The 16,971-nt window shown below is 35.7% G+C and overlaps 3 protein-coding genes and 1 long non-coding RNA gene across 5 annotated transcripts; 1 reads left to right on the forward strand and 3 right to left on the reverse strand.

Moving 5' to 3' along the window:
* Positions 1 to 74: 74 nt before the first annotated feature.
* On the reverse strand, positions 75 to 2,242 carry Pex14 (peroxisomal biogenesis factor 14). 2 transcript variants are annotated; one of them, XM_089857350.1, is made up of 9 exons: positions 2,127 to 2,242; positions 1,989 to 2,071; positions 1,801 to 1,878; positions 1,661 to 1,745; positions 1,479 to 1,598; positions 1,303 to 1,421; positions 1,064 to 1,228; positions 713 to 991; positions 75 to 636 (listed from the first exon to the last, which is right to left on the reverse strand). In XM_089857350.1, the coding sequence occupies exons 2-9, from the start codon at positions 2,043 to 2,045 to the stop codon at positions 586 to 588; spliced, it is 954 nt and encodes a 317-aa protein (XP_089713476.1). In that variant the 5' UTR covers positions 2,046 to 2,071; positions 2,127 to 2,242; the 3' UTR covers positions 75 to 585. The 2 variants fall into 2 exon arrangements, with proteins under 2 accessions (XP_089713476.1, XP_089713467.1); XM_089857341.1 differs by having other exon boundaries at positions 1,989 to 2,202.
* Positions 2,243 to 2,929: 687 nt separating this feature from the next.
* Positions 2,930 to 4,074, reverse strand: LOC149709693 (uncharacterized). The gene is made up of 2 exons (XR_016376061.1): positions 3,786 to 4,074; positions 2,930 to 3,696 (listed from the first exon to the last, which is right to left on the reverse strand). It is a non-coding gene; the product is annotated as an uncharacterized LOC149709693 (long non-coding RNA).
* Positions 4,075 to 7,457: 3,383 nt separating this feature from the next.
* On the forward strand, positions 7,458 to 14,492 carry LOC149709694 (glycerophosphocholine phosphodiesterase GPCPD1-like). The gene is made up of 14 exons (XM_089857370.1): positions 7,458 to 7,712; positions 8,219 to 8,521; positions 8,643 to 9,087; positions 9,555 to 9,647; positions 9,713 to 9,823; positions 10,577 to 10,826; positions 10,965 to 11,100; positions 11,572 to 11,626; positions 11,709 to 11,801; positions 11,913 to 12,140; positions 12,218 to 12,348; positions 12,416 to 12,551; positions 12,615 to 12,775; positions 13,691 to 14,492. Exons 2-14 carry the CDS (start codon positions 8,361 to 8,363, stop codon positions 13,827 to 13,829), a joined length of 2,139 nt encoding a protein of 712 aa, XP_089713496.1. The 5' UTR covers positions 7,458 to 7,712; positions 8,219 to 8,360; the 3' UTR covers positions 13,830 to 14,492.
* Positions 13,021 to 16,832, reverse strand: U4-U6-60K (U4-U6 small nuclear riboprotein factor 60K). Its single transcript, XM_089857383.1, has 8 exons — positions 16,489 to 16,832; positions 15,977 to 16,437; positions 15,819 to 15,913; positions 15,473 to 15,748; positions 15,291 to 15,413; positions 14,965 to 15,191; positions 14,602 to 14,804; positions 13,021 to 13,241 (listed from the first exon to the last, which is right to left on the reverse strand). The coding sequence occupies exons 1-7, from the start codon at positions 16,796 to 16,798 to the stop codon at positions 14,608 to 14,610; spliced, it is 1,689 nt and encodes a 562-aa protein (XP_089713509.1). The 5' UTR covers positions 16,799 to 16,832; the 3' UTR covers positions 13,021 to 13,241; positions 14,602 to 14,607.
* Between the last annotated feature and the right edge of the window lie 139 nt (positions 16,833 to 16,971).

The following is a 16,971-nucleotide window of genomic DNA, read 5'->3' on the forward strand; positions in this document are numbered from 1 at the left end:
TTAATAAAAAAATAAATAAATAAAATTGGCCTACTATATTAAAATTTCATCACAGATTAAAAAAAAAAAATACGTTTTTTATTTTAATAATTTTTATTTTTTAAGTAGATAATACAATAAAAAAGTTATTTCTAATCACTCTCAAAAGTCAAAACAAATTTGAAAAACAAAAAACATAATAATATATTACATCATGTATTTTAATTAGTTCCTATAATTAAATTTGTAACTTTCTCAAAATTATTTACAATCACGACTTTTTTTATCCGAAAATTATTTACAATCACAACTTTTTAATTTTTATTTGTCAACCATGTTGTTGTAAAAAGAACCAACCAAAGAAAAAATTTAGTATAATTTTTATTCATAATTATATGATATATGATTAAGTTAATTTAATTTACAAAGATAATCTCGATTGTAAAATCACGCTGGAATACTTTTTTAAAATGGAAGTTTTTAGTTGTCTTTTTTGAGAAGAGAAATGCAGCACGCAGAATTTTTCTTAAAAATCTCTCAGAAATTTATATTTTAATGAATTTTTTTTTTACATTTGTAAATTTTGGTGGAAGTTTATTTATTTTATCAATGATCAGTACCATTTATGTTAATACCATTGGGTAATTTTTCATATTCCTAAATAATTAATTTTAATATGAAATTAATTAATTAGGGAAGGGAATAAAAGGATAGATTAATTTTTATTTTATACCTCATCAGAACTTTTCTGAGCTTCTTTAGTTGTTTCCTCATTTTCCAAATTTTCAGATTGAATATTTATATTTTCATCTTCCTCCTTGGTCTCATTTTGTTTTTGGGCTTCTTTCTTCTCTTCCTCGCGTTGTTTCAGCTGCCAAGTTGGTATAGTGATGGTTGGTGCGGCTGGAAACTGATTCCTGCTCAATAACAAGGATTTAATAGTTGAAATATCCCCTTTAATATCACTGAGAACATCTTGGGCTACAACTGTGGCATCACAATCCAATGTAAACTAGAAATTTTCCAATGAAAAGGTTAAAAGTAAACAAAACCCTGTTTAGGATTGAAAATCATCAAGTATTACATCTTCAATGCCACTTTTTTGCTTGCATAGTGTGGATTCAACACAAACTAACGAATGTCTGAGCTGAGTTAAGGATTTGTTTAGTTCATTAAGATGTCTTTCAATTTTGGACATTCTATCTTCTTCCTGTTTTGTTTTGCCTAAGAGCAGTGGCTCAATAAACCTCTGTGTTTTTAATTAAACAATCAATAATTGTTAAAATTTTACAGATACTCTTAATTTACTGTGATTTATTATACCTTGAAAACAAAATAGCACCCGTAAAACGTGGCACCAATGACCATTAAAGAAGAACAAAACTCTCTCCAACGATACCATAATGATGTTGGAGGGGGTTGGTAAACCATTATGGGGCCAGCTACAAGATCAAGCATTATATGACATGTTTTTCTAATTATGTTCAATTAACAACTACCTTGTTGATATGGAACTACATTATTCGACTGACCAGACACTTGATTGTTACTTAATGGTACTGATTTTTCCCCCATGGTTACCCTGTCAATAGCCAAATCTATGTCTTCATTTGTAAGACCTAAAATATTATTTTGCCAGTGTTAACTTATGCCCTAGGTTGTATTCTAAATAAAACTTAACCCTTTCGAAGTAAGAAGGCCCTTTTTTGATTGAGTGAAACGTTTTTTACTCTGGAATTTTGGAGGAAGTGTACTGCTGTCGAAATCTTTAAAATCAAGTCATTAATTTACCCGTTTTTCTCTGTAAGATTGTTTATTTACCAAGGTTTCTCTATCTAAAGTCTGCGTTGAATTAACTTGTTTACGGTCAGGATCTTCAACAAGACTGTTTTCGTCATTCTAGAAGAGGCATAAAAGATAAGGGAATTAATGGAAAAATTTAATCAAAGTAAGGCACTAGATTTTTAGATTAGACAGCAATTTCTGCTAAGCCTTGTCATGATATTTACCTTAGCAACGTCTATCGTTCTCGCCTCGCTTTTAACTTCGCCCGATTCTTCCACCATATTTTAACGACAAAACTAAAGTTTAACTTTAATTTAACAGATTAATACAAATTAATTTACAATATTATTTAGGCTTATTACTTCCGTAAGGACCGTAAACAATCACTTCTTCCGTAAACAAGTTCTGAAGAGGTCACAAAGGGTCATAGGCTGATTCTATACTAGTGCGTACGGTGCAATAAATTATAAGCAAAACAAATGTAACCGGTTACTTTATTTTAACACACCGAACGCGGTGCCATAATGGCGCCGAATTCAAATAAACAAGTTGACGCGTTGATAGATACACAATTCAATGGGAGGTCGACGTGGAAGGGGCAACGAGCAGACAGCCGCTATTTTCTGGGGGTAGCCGTATAAAACGCCATCTATCGGGAACTTTCGAAACTAAATTAAAGGATGAGCTTAGAGTAGTGGCACTCTATGTTAACCCCCTATAGGGCATAATAAGTCAAACCCTCGGAGATGCCATTACTCCATTTTATACGAGCTAAGAGCAGAAAAACGTATTTTATAAATTTTACACCTGTAAAATCGTTTAAAAAACACTTGGAACTTGTATTTCTACTTACTTTCGAGGAAATACCACCGTTTTCTGACGGTAAGAGTCTTTTTTTATACATTTATTAGTAATAAAAACATTTAAGGCGAGCTAAGCCTTGGTCTTGTAAAACACGGCAGATTAGTGATAAGCGTTGTTTTCAGCGTTGAATAACGTTATTTTATCATGTTAAAAAAACGTTAGCAACGTTTTAAGGTACTGATATTTAAATATCCGGACATTAAACTGTTACATATTCTTAAAATAAGAGTCGATAATGGTGCCCACCATAACAAACTTTGATAAGTGTGTGTCTCTATATTTAAAGGCATAAAACAAAATATAACATAAACGTTTTTATTTACTTATTTATGTAACAATCATGGCTTCAACTCATGTTTGCTGCGTTCAAACTGTAGGTGTAAAGAACGTTTTCTTTCTTACCACAACTTTCCGAAAGAGACTGCCACTAGAAAGAAGTGGATTAATTCTATAACATTAGCTGTAGGACCTCTGTCCACTGATATCTCCAGTTTACGGATTTGTTCAAAACATTTTACAAAATCAGATTTCTTTCCCACCACTGGAAAGAGACTACGTAGAGCGCTCAAACCGTACGGTTCGCGATTCCATCCTAATTTGGAGATCAAATTAATGTAACCGATGAAATTATCCCTAAACTGACTCTCCGTAATTTGACTCTCGAGCAACAATCTGAAGCATCAGAAGAAATGGGAGCGTTGTCCTTTGATCATGGATTGAAGCATGAACCCGCTGCTTTTTCAAATATTCAGGCAACACATCAATACCCAGTGTCACACCTCTGTGGGTTTGATTGTTAATCCACAATTTTGCTTCCTTGGGGCAAGCCCCGATTGCCTTATACTGGTTGAGGACCAGCTATACTTAGTGGAGATCAAATGCCCTTACACTATTTTCAAGAATAAAGAAACTATCAGAGGAAAAGCAGCTTCGGGTAACTTTTACCTTTACATTGACGAAGAAACGGATGAACTGGAATGTCTATCATCAGATTCAGGGTCAGCTTTTCGTGTGTAACGTACCCGTATGCTTTTGGGCAGTATTTGTGCCACCCGATAACATCGAAATCTTGATCATAGTGAAAGACAACCAATTCATCAATGATACCTTGCTTCCAAAATTATCCTCTAAATATTTCATTAGTCTCCTAGGCCTACCTCATTTTGCCATAGAAATGTTCGAATAGCCTAAAAAATAAATTTTCCAAGTCACAAAAGTACAGCCTCTTTTCTCTATGTGCAAATCAAATCTACATTATGGCCATGACCAAGGCTTAGCTCGCCTTAAATGTTTTTATTACTAATAAATGTATAAAAAAAGACTCTTACCTTCAGAAAACGGTGGTATTTCCTCGAAAGTAAGTAGAAATACAAGTTCCAAGTGTTTTTTAAAAGATTTTACAGGTGTAAAATTTATAAAATACGTTTTTCCGCTCTTAGCTCGTATAAAATGGAGTAATGGCATCTCCGAGGGTTTGACTTATTATGCCCTATAGGGGGTTAACATAGAGTGCCACTACTCTAAGCTCATCCCTTAATTTAGTTTCGAAAGTTCCCGATAGATGGCGTTTTATACGGCTACCCCCAGAAAATAGCGGCTGTCTGCTCGTTGCCCCTTCCACGTTTTTTTCGTTAAGCCTAAGCCAGTGAAGTGGATCTAGACCCTTTATAGTTTTACTATATCTATGGTTGATGTATTTGAGATTTTGAAGGGAAGGGGGAATAACGCACACACGGAATAACGTATAATCGGAATAACGCATAAAAACCGGAATAAGGCATAATGGGAATAAGGCATAAACGGAATAGCGCATAAACGGATTAACGCATAAACGGAATAACGTATAACCGGATTAACGCATAACCGGAATAACGTATAACAGGATTAACGCATAAACGGAATAACGCATAGGCGGAACAACGTATAACCGGATTAACGCATAACCGGAATAACGTATAACCGGATTAACGCATAAACGGAATAACGCATAACCGGAATAGCGCATAACCAGATTTACGCACAAACGGAATAGCGCATAAACGGAATAGCGCATAATCGGATTAACGCATAAACGGAATAACGCATAAACGGAATAACGCATAAAAGGAATAGCGCATAAACGGAATAACGTATAACCGGATTAACGCATAAACGGAATAACGCATAAACGGAATAACGTATAACCGGATTAACGTATAACCGGAATAACGTATAACCGGATTAACGCATAAACGGAATAACACATAAACGGAATAACGTATAACCGAATTAACGCATAACCGGAATAAGGTATAACCGGATTAACGCATAAACGGAATAACGCATAGCCGGAATAACGTATAACCGGATTAACGCATAAACGGAATAACGCATAGCCGGAATAACGTATAACCGGATTAACGCATAACCGGAATAACGTATAACCAGATTAACGCCCAACCGGAATAACGTATAACAGGATTAAAGCATACACGGAATGGCGCATAAACATTTAGGGACGGTCCCCTATCATGGCTTTAGGAAGGTTCTGTTCGGATCTCGCCTTTTCCAAAACATTACTGTTATTTTATGTTATGTTATGTTAGGTTAGGTTAGGTTAGGTTAGGTTTGGTTTGGTCAAGTTAGGTTAATAACATTTTATTAATCATTTAACAATGTTACGCCTTTTCCAAAATATTGATGTTTAGCTTCATTGACTTCTCAAATAATATGCCTTTTCCAAAACGCTACTGTTATGTTATGTAAGGTTAGGTTTGGTTTGGTAAGGAGGACGTCTCTTCCTCTTTGGAGCGGTTATACACTTCATGTAAGTGTATCCCTTATGGAATGAAAAAATAAATAAATAAAACCATCAAATTCTACTTTATTTGAGTCTTTTTGGGTATGCAATATTGGGTTAATTGGAATAGGAGAACTGGGAATTGGGTTGATTGTCGCTTGGGTAAATGCGAATTGGGTGTTTTAAATTGGGTGAATTGGGGGTTAACCCCTTTAACAGTCGCAACCGCCCTGGGCATCAAAATCCCTGGCTACGCCTCTGTAAATATCATCAAAAGTATATAGATATAAAAACAATTGTACACTTCGTTGAAACAAGCCGTGGATTGGCTCATAAAGTAGCTTTAGTTCCAAAAATAACGTTTGGATCGCCAGCGATCTCGTACTACTTTCTATAAGTCTATGACGTCAAGCGGAGCCTCCGAGATATCTAGGCCCATGCATGTAGCGAAGCGAGAATATTTTTTGGACTAATTTAGTTCGCCGTATTTTCCCGCTTGGTGGCGCTTTCAGCACCGTAAAATAAACAAGTTCAGCCTCATGACCCCGTCGACTGCTACAATATTAGGGCAAGGTATAGACGTAGAGCGGTGAAGCCGAGGTCGCGGATAGTTAAAAAATGTTTTTGAAAATTTCCGAAGACCTTTATTAAACAATCATTCCAAAGAAGTAAAGGAAAAAAATGTTAAGGTTAAAAAAATTAAAGGTTACGAAGGAGTAAAAAAATTCAAGAAGTTTTGTTTTACTAAAAAAACAACGATGTTAAAATCTCATAATTACTTTTCTGTCCATACAATCTAACCAATAGATTCAATAAAAAGTGAATAGCCCTTAAAAAATTACGTTAATTTAAAGGTGAAACCTTTCTCTTTCATAAAAGTTTTATAATCAGCCCCTAAAATGTCATCGATAATTTATGGAAGACCCCGGTCGCTACGGTCATTAAAGCGCCACCTCGTACACACAAAGGGTAAAAATATTTCCTCTATGAAAATGGATATTTCCCCACGTAAAAATCGACATGCATATCTCGGAGGCTCCGCGTCAAGAAACTCTTCCTTTTCTGCTACAAGCGTTGAAAGCGTAGCTCAGGCGACCTTCCTAAAGCCATGATAGGGGACCGTCTCTAAATGTTTATGCGCCATTCCGTGTATGCTTTAATCCTGTTATACGTTATTCCGGTTGGGCGTTAATCCGGTTATACGTTATTCCGGTTATGCGTTAATCCGGTTATACGTTATTCCGGCTATGTGTTATTCCGTTTATGTGTTAATCCGGTTATACGTCATTCCGGTTGTACGTTAATCCGGTTATACGTTATTCCGTTTATGCGTTATTCCGTTTATGCGTTAATCCGGTTATACGTTATTCCGTTTATGCGCTATTCCGTTTATGCGTTATTCCGTTTATGCGTTAATCCGTTTATGCGCTATTCCGTTTATGCGTTATTCCGTTTGTGCGTAATTCTGGTTATGCGCTATTCCGGTTATGCGTTATTCCGGTTAGGCGTTAATCCGGTTATACGTTATTCCGGCTATGCGTTATTCCATTTGTGCGTTAATCCGTTTATGCGCTATTCCGTTTATGCGTTATTCCGTTTGTGCGTAATTCTGGTTATGCGCTATTCCGGTTATGCGTTATTCCGGTTGGGCGTTAATCCGGTTATACGTTATTCCGGCTATGCGTTAATCCGGTTATACGTTATTCCGGCTATGCGTTATTCCGTTTATGCGTTAATCCGGTTATACGTTATTCCGGTTATGCGTTAATCCGGTTATACGTTATTCCGGTTATGCGTTAATCCGTTTATGCGCTATTCCGTTTATGCCTTATTCCCATTATGCCTTATTCCGGTTTGTATGCGTTATTCCGATTATACGTTATTCCGTGTGTGCGTTATTCCCTCGGTCCATTTTGAATGCCACCACCCCTTAATAGTTAAGCCCATAGAATAGATGGACCGATGTCTGTCATTTTACATTGAAAGTTATTGTGGTCTCGCCCCGCCCACAGTAAAGGAAATGAGTTCCAAGGTTTCTTCCCCCCTGACAGCGGCCTTTATTATGTCCTTTCCCACCTGGCTCGGAGCCCCGTCAAAATAATTAATTTTTTCTCTTCGTTGTTATAGGAGGAAGGGGTTATCACCACTTCCAGCGGGGTAGTTCAGTAACTCGGGCGCTCTCTCAGTCGGTCCGTGTATAAGAAATTTAAAAGTAAAACGGGTCAATAACGTCGGGTTGGCTTTAATTACACGGAACTTGCGTCATTTTGAATTAATTATTCACCCCCCAGATACGCCGTCGATAGTAAGTAATTTAATTAAATTAAATAATATGGTCTAATTAGTAATTCCCTTCACTAGTTTTTGTTCGTTTTTCTTAATTGCATCATCCTATTTACATTCCTCTTTACGCACAATTTTTAATAAATACTTATTCAGGAAAATTTTTGCAAAATCTACTCTCTCTAGTCTAGTATTTGATTAAAAAAAAAATAAGATAAAATAATCGATAAAAATTTAAGATTACACGTGTTCATAGTTGACGGCGATGCAAATAGATTAGAATTATTAAAGATAATAAAAACGTCCCCTCACTGAGTCGCGCGTTAAAAAAATTTATAAAAAAAATTGAACTTTAGACTCTTACAATATCAGCTAGCTTAGAGTTAACGCGATATCCCTTATAAATTGGAGCTACCTATCAATTTGGACTGTGTCGTTGTCACCCCCAGACTGTTGATTATTTTTCTTCCGATCCGGGAAGATATTTTAGATAATTACCCAGTAATAAAATCGTTATTCTTTAATCAGGTTGTGATTAAATAAAACCGAAAGGATTGGCTGTGATTTCATTAATTTTTCATCAACATAAATGTCATCCTGAAAAGAGTACCTCGCGAGAACAAGAACCAGTTTTAATTCTATATAAATTAGTACAAAAAAAGACTATAAAATGCATCCGAAAAGTATGACAAAAGGGTACAGAGACGTTTTACTGAAGGTTCAAGCTCAAACCGCGCCTGGAGAAAGTGTCTGCGTTTGTGGTAACGTGCCAGAATTAGGGGAATGGCACGTAGCTAATTGCGTAGCTCTTACGCAAGATGACCCAAATAGGTAATAAAGAATAATTGACGGTCTTTTTTCACACTATCAAAACTAGTTTTGTCACTTGCATATAATCATGAGGATAAGTCTATAACCCTTTACCGAAGAGTGATCTAACTCCATTCAACAGTGATCATTGGTCAACTTTAGTGCGTTTACCGTCAGACGAGACGATAGAGTTTCGTTACCTGATTTGTATCATTCTGGAATCGCATCATTTTCCTCCGACGGTCATGTCAATGTTTCATCAAGATACCTCGTGTACGTCATTCAGTCCCATGAGAGAGAAAGAGAGCAACAGGGAGGTTGTCGTTCGACGATGGGAGACTCACGGAAGTCCTCGTATCATTCCTTCATTAAAGAATGGTTTTGCCGAACCACGCGAGCCGAATCACTTGGATACCTTCGGGTATTACGACGGAATCGAAAAGATCGAACCGGGATGGTTGACCCAAGAATCGGTCGTGCAATTTAAATTCTACAATAATCCCATCACTATCTGGAAGCAAAGTCGACGGGAGAAACCGTTCTCGATGAGAATCTCCCCCATTGATCTAAGCAGAAGAATTTCAGAGGTATAAAAAACATCTGGAAAGATAAATGTGACAGAAACGTGTATGCGTGTACATTAGATAAATTTATACTGAGAGATATATTACGCGTTATGTAATGTGTGAAAGTTTTCAAATGTCTGAAATGGAAATGTTTTCAATGATATTGGTCGTTTATTTGAGGTTATAGAACCAAATTTGAGATTAATTTCAGCTAATTGATAAAATAATGTTTAAAGGACAAGTCTCATGAAATTTTAGAAACACTTTTAATAGTTCAGAAAAAAACTATTTCAATGTTCAACGGGACGCTAGGCCCTTGTAGATAAGACCTGATGCGCGTGTTTGTGATGTTAAACTAAGAAAACAACCACTTTGTTTTTTTATATAATTTTGAAGCTCTACAATTAATATTTTTTTCATGAGACTTGTCCTTTAGGCGATTTATATTGATAAAAATCGCCCTTAATTTTTAATTTTCGATAAAATAGGTCAGTATTCAATCAATGGACGATAGCGAACAAGAAAGCAACTCTATTTTTGAAGCTAAAACCGAAAATGGTTGGCCTGTCATAGAATACGCTGTAAGATACTCGATGTTGCACTTGCAACCACCACAGTCTCTGAGAGTTGCTATCTTTATGGCTAGGTGATGAATGACACTGAATGTCATTTCCAAAAACAAGAGCAATTTGGTCGTCTTTATTCTCCAGACGATTTTGTAATCTTCCAAGCTCAAATGCTTCAACCAAATACGATAGTAAGATAGTTATTTACTTTGTAAACACCGCGCCCTCGCCTCGTACGTTTGTTTTTTGTGCCTTTTCATTTTGCGCGTAATCAAAGATGATTTTTCTAGCGACGACTAAACTAAAGTAACTAAAAAGGCATCCATCCCTCACTTGTCAAGTGGGGAGGGAAAAACAAATACGCATTCATTTTTATCTTTTTTAGGATTATTTAAGTGGAATTTTTACGAATAATAATATTTTCGTCGCACATTTTTTGTTTATTTCAGAAAACCGACGAAAATTATTATAAAAACTCTTCGTATTCTCTCCTCCTGATACTACAGTACAAACACACAAAGTTTCCAATTGCAGCGATAGTTATTTAAAAAAAAAAAACAAACAAAAACTTTCCCAGAATTCTACGAAAAATGCCAAAACTTTCCCAGAATTCGTCAAAAAAAAAAAAAAAAAAAAAAATCGCTGATATTTTTTAGACCTTCAAAATGTTCCACCCTCGATATTTACTAACCAAAAAAAAAAAAAAAACACAGACAAACCACGTGCATTTTTTGTTTAGTAATTGGTGTTAACGCACCCAAAAGGTTACGAAAACATTTTTAAATTACTACTATTTTTTTTTACCTAATATTATTTTCAGGTCAAAAAAAAAACATTCCTTATTTCCCTCCCCGAATCCCCATCTGGCTTTTAATTTAATATCATTTAAATTTAAATCCCGCTTAAATTAACGTTATTAACGTTAATTTTCTGGCATTTTTTAGGCGTACATGGTTGACTTCTATTCCTACGAAGTCCCCGTCGTTTCTAAATCATCCGAGATTAAAATGGAGGACGATTCTTCCACCACTTCCAGCACGTCAAACGGAATCAACGGAGTTTCAAACTTGAGTGGATTGATCCCGACTCATATGGGATTTTGTTACATTTTACCGAGTAACTTGAGAGATACGACGGGAACGTGTACAATGCCAATTACGGGAAAACGTCAACAACCAATAGGCCAATTAACGAGTAAATATATGTTTATCTAATTACCTAATCTTAACCTAAATAACGCGGCGGTGGCCTAACGGTTATCGCGTGGCAACGAAAAGAAAATAGTACTCGAGATTGTTATAACATTTTGAAAAAAACACCATCCACTTATAGTCGAGTACCTGATTGTTCGTCCCATGAGAGATTATCTTTCCAATTGTCGCCGGTCGTACACCCGAAGTTGGAAAGCCGTTAAGAAAGGGCTCGATGTTGGACATAGAGGAGCTGGAAATCGCCGTAGAACTGATAAGTAAATATCGCGCCCGCTAAGATAAAACTAAAATTGAAAACACGATCGATAATTATCGTCTAAATCTTGCATAGTAACGCGATTAACCTCCTTGAGATTTTAGGAAAGTTTCCTCGTTACAGTTAACAGTAGTTCCTCATTTGAACTTTAACAATAGTTTCGATCCCGCTTTTATCTTTTAATAGTAGGACTAGTTCCTCATTTGAACTTTTAACACTAGTTTTAACACTGCTTTTATCTTTAACAATAGTTCCCGCTTTGAGCTAGCGCGATGGTTCCCGCTTTGAACTTGCGCACCAGTTCCCCCTTTGAACTTAGGTACAAACTTTCCCCTGCTTCCCAAATTGGTTGGTCTTTGAGTGGCTCAAAAAGCACCAAAATATAGATTTTTGCCCAAGCTATGAAAACATTTTAATTTCCCTCGTGTAAAGAAGGTTTTCAACTAAATGACATGATTTTAATTAACTTTAGGGTGGAAAATGTATTAGAAAACACGGTGGCGTCATTTAACTACGCTGCTAGACACGTAGGGCCGATTTTTATACATATTTTTAAAGTCATCCCGTAAATATTCCAAATCGTAACATTCTATTGAACTCGTATTAAAGGGAGCCGATATGGTGGAATTAGACGTTCAGTTATCGAAAGATAAAGTGCCTGTCATTTATCACGATTATTACATTTGCATCGCCATGAAAAAGGTTGTTATAACCCCAAAGCCCGTTAATTCTTTATCAACGTCTGACATTTCTAAAATCGGGGGTTTTCTAACTTTAATTCCTTTCTTTATCTGTTGAACACGTGACGATTAGAAAAAACAAGTTGACGAAGAACGAATGCAATTAGCAGTTAAAGATTTAACGGCTCGTCAACTTCAAAAACTAAAACTTAGTCCGACCGACGCGGAACAACATCAATACGATTTTTGCGAGGATGACGTGGAAGAAAATCAACCCTTTCCTACCCTTCAACACGTTTTGGAGGCGGTTGACCCCAGGGTGGGATTTAACGTTGAAATTAAATGTCCAATGCAATATAGGGTCAGTTTGGTCAATGTTTTACGACCCCCCAGCCCTTCTTTCCCCAAACCTAACTTGACCTATAAAACCCTGAGCAGGATGGTACGTGGGAAATGGACCATCAATTTGATCTCAACACGTACCTGGACATTATATTGAAGACCATCCTGGAACACGCCGGCAATCGTTACATCATTTTTTCTTGCTTTCATCCTGATATCTGCGCAATGTATGACGACTGCATTGTCCATTGGTCAAGAATGAAGAATGATTAACTGGAATTGTTATCATTCCAGGATTTGCTTGAAGCAAAACACGTATCCTCTTCTCTTCTTAACTCAAGGGCAAACTGACCGTTACCCGCCCTATCTGGACACGCGCACCTCGACTGTTCCCATGGCTGTATATTTTGCAATGTCCAGTGGCTTCTTAGTAAGTCGTTGGTGATACCTTGACGTATTGAACTGGGTTTTAACGATTGTTTTACCACATCAGGGTATTAGCGTCCATACTGAGGAACTTCTACGCGACCGATCTCTAATTAACTTTGTCAAGAGTCGAAATTTGATTCTATTTTGTTGGGGTGACGATATAAATGGATCGGAAATTGTTAAAAATCTGAAAAAAGACGGAGTTGACGGTGTCATCTATGACAAGTAAGATGTCTTTGAGTCGTTAGTGTTGAACTAGTTAGGTTTAGTTAGTTGGTTGGGGTCCGGGCGGCGCTCTTTTAGTCTTTAGAATAGATGTAAGCTTAAACCACGTAAATACTAAACTTTCTCGTAGCTTTCTTTCCGTTAATCTCGGCTTCTATCTCGATCGGTTGGTCTCAAACCAAAGTAACATTAAGTTTTTTTTAGGCTTAACAATGAACTCAAACTCATTTTGCTTCATTTGAAATAATGATTAATTTTTATGAAGCAAAATGTGTCGATAACAAAATGTTTGTTTGTTTGTTTGTTTTGGTCGTGTTTTTATTCTCTTTTTCCGGAGTGTTTGTTACTATTTCACTTTGTTGATGTTGTTATTATACTCAGCATTGGGATGTTGGGAGCCAATGGTCCCAGGCTTGTCGAAGGCCTGGAATCTGACGAAGACGTCATCGCCTCCCCTAAAAAAATCCTAGACAAAAAAGGGGGAGACGAAAAATCAGTATGATTATGATTTCATTGTAAAAATACGTAACACATTTCCCCCCCAAAAAACAAAAAGGAATATTATCTAGCGGTGATGATAATTTCTAAGCTAGAGTTACTATTCCTTTATCACCAACACCAAGTCTTTTTGGAAAAAAAATGCTTTACACGACCCCTTTCGCCTATTTATGCCAATTTTGCGCTTAAAGCTTCTAAAACTAATTTTCTTCTTCCAAAATTAAATTACTAAAATTATTAACTAATATTCTTAAAGCTGGCGTGAACTTTAAATTTAAAGTTCAAAGAAGTATTTTTAAAATACTTTTTTTGGCTCGTTTAAATTTCTGTTAGCTTTCTTTGTTTGCTACAAACTTAAGATCTATTTTTTTATTAAGAAAGGCGTCAAATTAATCTAATTAATCAAAATATAATTAGGATTGACGAATTTTCGACGGCGCAAGAAAATATTTTCGTGGTAGAATCTAAAGCTAGAATGGCAGTTTTGGAAGCAGCTGGTCATTCCAACGAATCGATTATTTCATGGGGGTCTTCCATCTCTAACAATAGTTCTTAATTAAGACGCGCTTAGAGTTAATTGTTCCACCGTAATTAGCGACACCAAAGCCGTAAAATGTATTTTTCTTTTTGGCTTAATTTAAAAAAATAGCCAGTTCAATTCAAATTTTACGTTAAAACCTATTCCCCCCCCCTTCTAAATAATAGGCTAGTTTGTTAATATTTAACTATCTCGAATTTTGGATAGTTTAATTTAATTGAGCTAAATTTTATTTTTTATTGCTCAATTTAAATAAACCTATAAAGTTTAAATTTAAATTTAATTTTTTTCAAATAAATATATTTTTTATTTTAGGTTAATTATAATTAACTAACAAAATGTAGAAGCGAATTTTGTCCCCTTAAGTTAATTATTATTATTAGTGATTAATTCTAAATCACACGCAAAAGTTAACTGCTCATAACAAATGTTAATTAATTATTTATTTTTAATTACGCGTTTAAGTGTAAACCAACTTTTGCTTTAAAATACGATTTATTAATTTGTTTAAAGAAAAAATCTATTTTAATTATTTTTCTCCGGCATTTTTGTTTAGAACGTTCTTTGTTCATGATATTATTTTTAATTACCCCCAAATGTTCAAAAAAAAAATTAAAACTAAATCAGCATTTTAATTAAATGTATTAGTTTTTTTATTAGGGAGTATTATTTTTTCTTTGTTTATTTCTTATGTAAATAAATTTAAAATATATTTGCTACCATATAAAAAATTGTCATCATTTATTTTTTATTTCTCTTTGTTATTTGTTGAAATTAAAAAATTTCTTACGTTTAATTAATCCTGGGCCCACAGTTTGAAGGTCCGATCATAGGAGGCTGTGGCTATGTAGGATCCATCTTGAGCAATATCAGCCCCCATTATTTTACTGTCGTGACCACTTAGGGTTTGAATGGGGGTCCATCCGGGATGAGCCCAAACTTTGACTTTGTTATCATAAGATGTTGAAATTAAAAATTGACCTCCGCCATTTTCTATGGGGAAAAAAGGGTTAAGCCTTGGTTTAACACAGATTAAATTAAGTCTATATTAGTTCCTAAACTCTATGGATAAAAAGGGGCCATTTATAAATGATCTTGAGCCAGCCTACTCAACAAATAATTCACTAAAAAATAAGTTAAAAATAAGACTTACTCTCAAATAAGACTCTGGTAACAAGATCCAAATGAGCCGGTATTGTGTACTCGCACCTCCTTTGTCTTAAATCCCATACTTTTACCGTATTATCCTCACTACCACTTGCAACGTGGTAACCATTAGGCGAGAAATCAACTGATAAAACTGATTTCAAATGGCCTTCCATGAACATAATGCATCTGCCTGATCTCAAGTCCCATATGCGACCAAACGAATCCATTCCCCTTGAAGACAAAAGAAATAAATAATAAAAAAAGAAAACCAATTAGTATTAATTAATTAATTAACAATAATTAAAAGAAGAGGCGAAACCAATTAATTACCCAGTCGCTGCTAAGGAACCATCTGGATGAAAGGCAATATCATAAACTGGTTTACTATGTCCCTCTTGATGAAGAAGTTCCTCACCAACTTCCAAGTCCCATAATCTCCAAGAATTATCAAATCTAATTAATGGAGTTAATTACAAACCAGTAATTATCTTAATTAACTTATAATTACATACACGCAAGTAGCTAAATATCTTCCTGATGGATGAAACCCGAGTCTGGATACTCTGTGAGGGTGATGGCCTTCCAGGTCGGCAATTGGTTCTTCACTTAATAAGTTCCATAACTTGACGGTTCCGTCCATTCCGCAAGAAGCCAAGTTAATGGCGTCTGCCGAATGGGAAATGGTCGCTTGGGGATGGAAAACGACGCAACTAACATTGCAATTGTGACCTCTAAGAGGCCGGATTAATTTGCAGTCAGGAATGGTCCATAATTTACACAATCCACTCCTTTATTTTAAATTAGATTAAATTGTTAATTCTGGCCTAATTAAATTAGATTTTAATCCTAGCCTATTACCAGGAAGAAGTGGCAATCATTTTGCTATCAGGGCTAAAACTACAAAATGATATTGGACGATTGTCACCAATTTGACTGCAGCTAATTGTCAAGGACTGAAAATAATTTAATTATAGATTAATTGTATAATAAAATTAAAATATTTTAATTGAATTTACCCGTAATTGTTTATATAATTCCTGTTTCTTGGCGTGTTTTTGATGGGAGTCAGCTTCGGTACTAGTTTTTTTGTCTTCTCTAGCTTTTTGCAACCTTTGCATGGCTTTGGGTAAGGAATATTCGGCAATGTGCAGCCGGGCTTTGAGTAAACTATCTGATCCCTCGTGATACCACGTTTTTTCAGTCAGTTCCCTGGCTTTGACTTCCCTTTCCGCTTGTTCTTCTCGCCTTCGCCTTATGACGTCTTCACCAATTCTGGCCAAGATATTTCTTAATCTCTCTCGTCTCTCGGCAGGTCCCTCTCCAAATAGACATATGGGTTCTTGTAGGGTTCTTAAAGTGGCTTTAACTTCTCCATCATCGGTAGAAACGTTAATTTGGCGAGCTTTTTTCCTGCGTTCAAATTCTTCCAAGAGAATTTGTTTGTCTTTGCTCATTTCATCTTCCAAGTCCATGTATTCTGGAAGAAAATGGTTACTTTTAAGTGATAATCACCAAAAATCAAGCTTACCATCTGAAAAGTTGATATTCCCAGCCGCAATTGCCGCTCTGATTCCTTCACTGAGACCCGCAATTCCTTTTTTCTCTGATTTTCCAGCTTCGGAAGCTGATGCTCCCTCATCTTGATCATCATCAGAATCTGACGAACTTCCATCTTTATTATCATCCATTTCATTTGAAAAGCTCGTAATTGCTTCCTTGTCATTGGAATTCTCCGACTGATGAAGTTTCGCCAAACGTTGCCTTTCGTGTTCCTCAAAACTTCCATAATGAACAACTTTTTGACGCTTCACGTAAGTTACTTCCTCGTCGTCGGACATTGCTAAACGCGTTTCAGCAATAAGTTTGAGCACAGCGCCTGAAATTTGACCAAGGCTTAGCGAAACAAAGCGGAGATAAGCCGACTTTTAATATCGTAACCAATTTTAAATTGAGTATTTGCTACTTATATCATTAATTATATTATTAATAACAGTTTTTAAATATTATTTTT

Source organism: Phalangium opilio, unplaced genomic scaffold (assembly GCF_054372755.1).
Source record: "Phalangium opilio isolate 3A_F unplaced genomic scaffold, DU_Popi_V2 ptg000011l_1, whole genome shotgun sequence".
NCBI classification, from domain to species: domain Eukaryota; kingdom Metazoa; phylum Arthropoda; class Arachnida; order Opiliones; family Phalangiidae; genus Phalangium; species Phalangium opilio.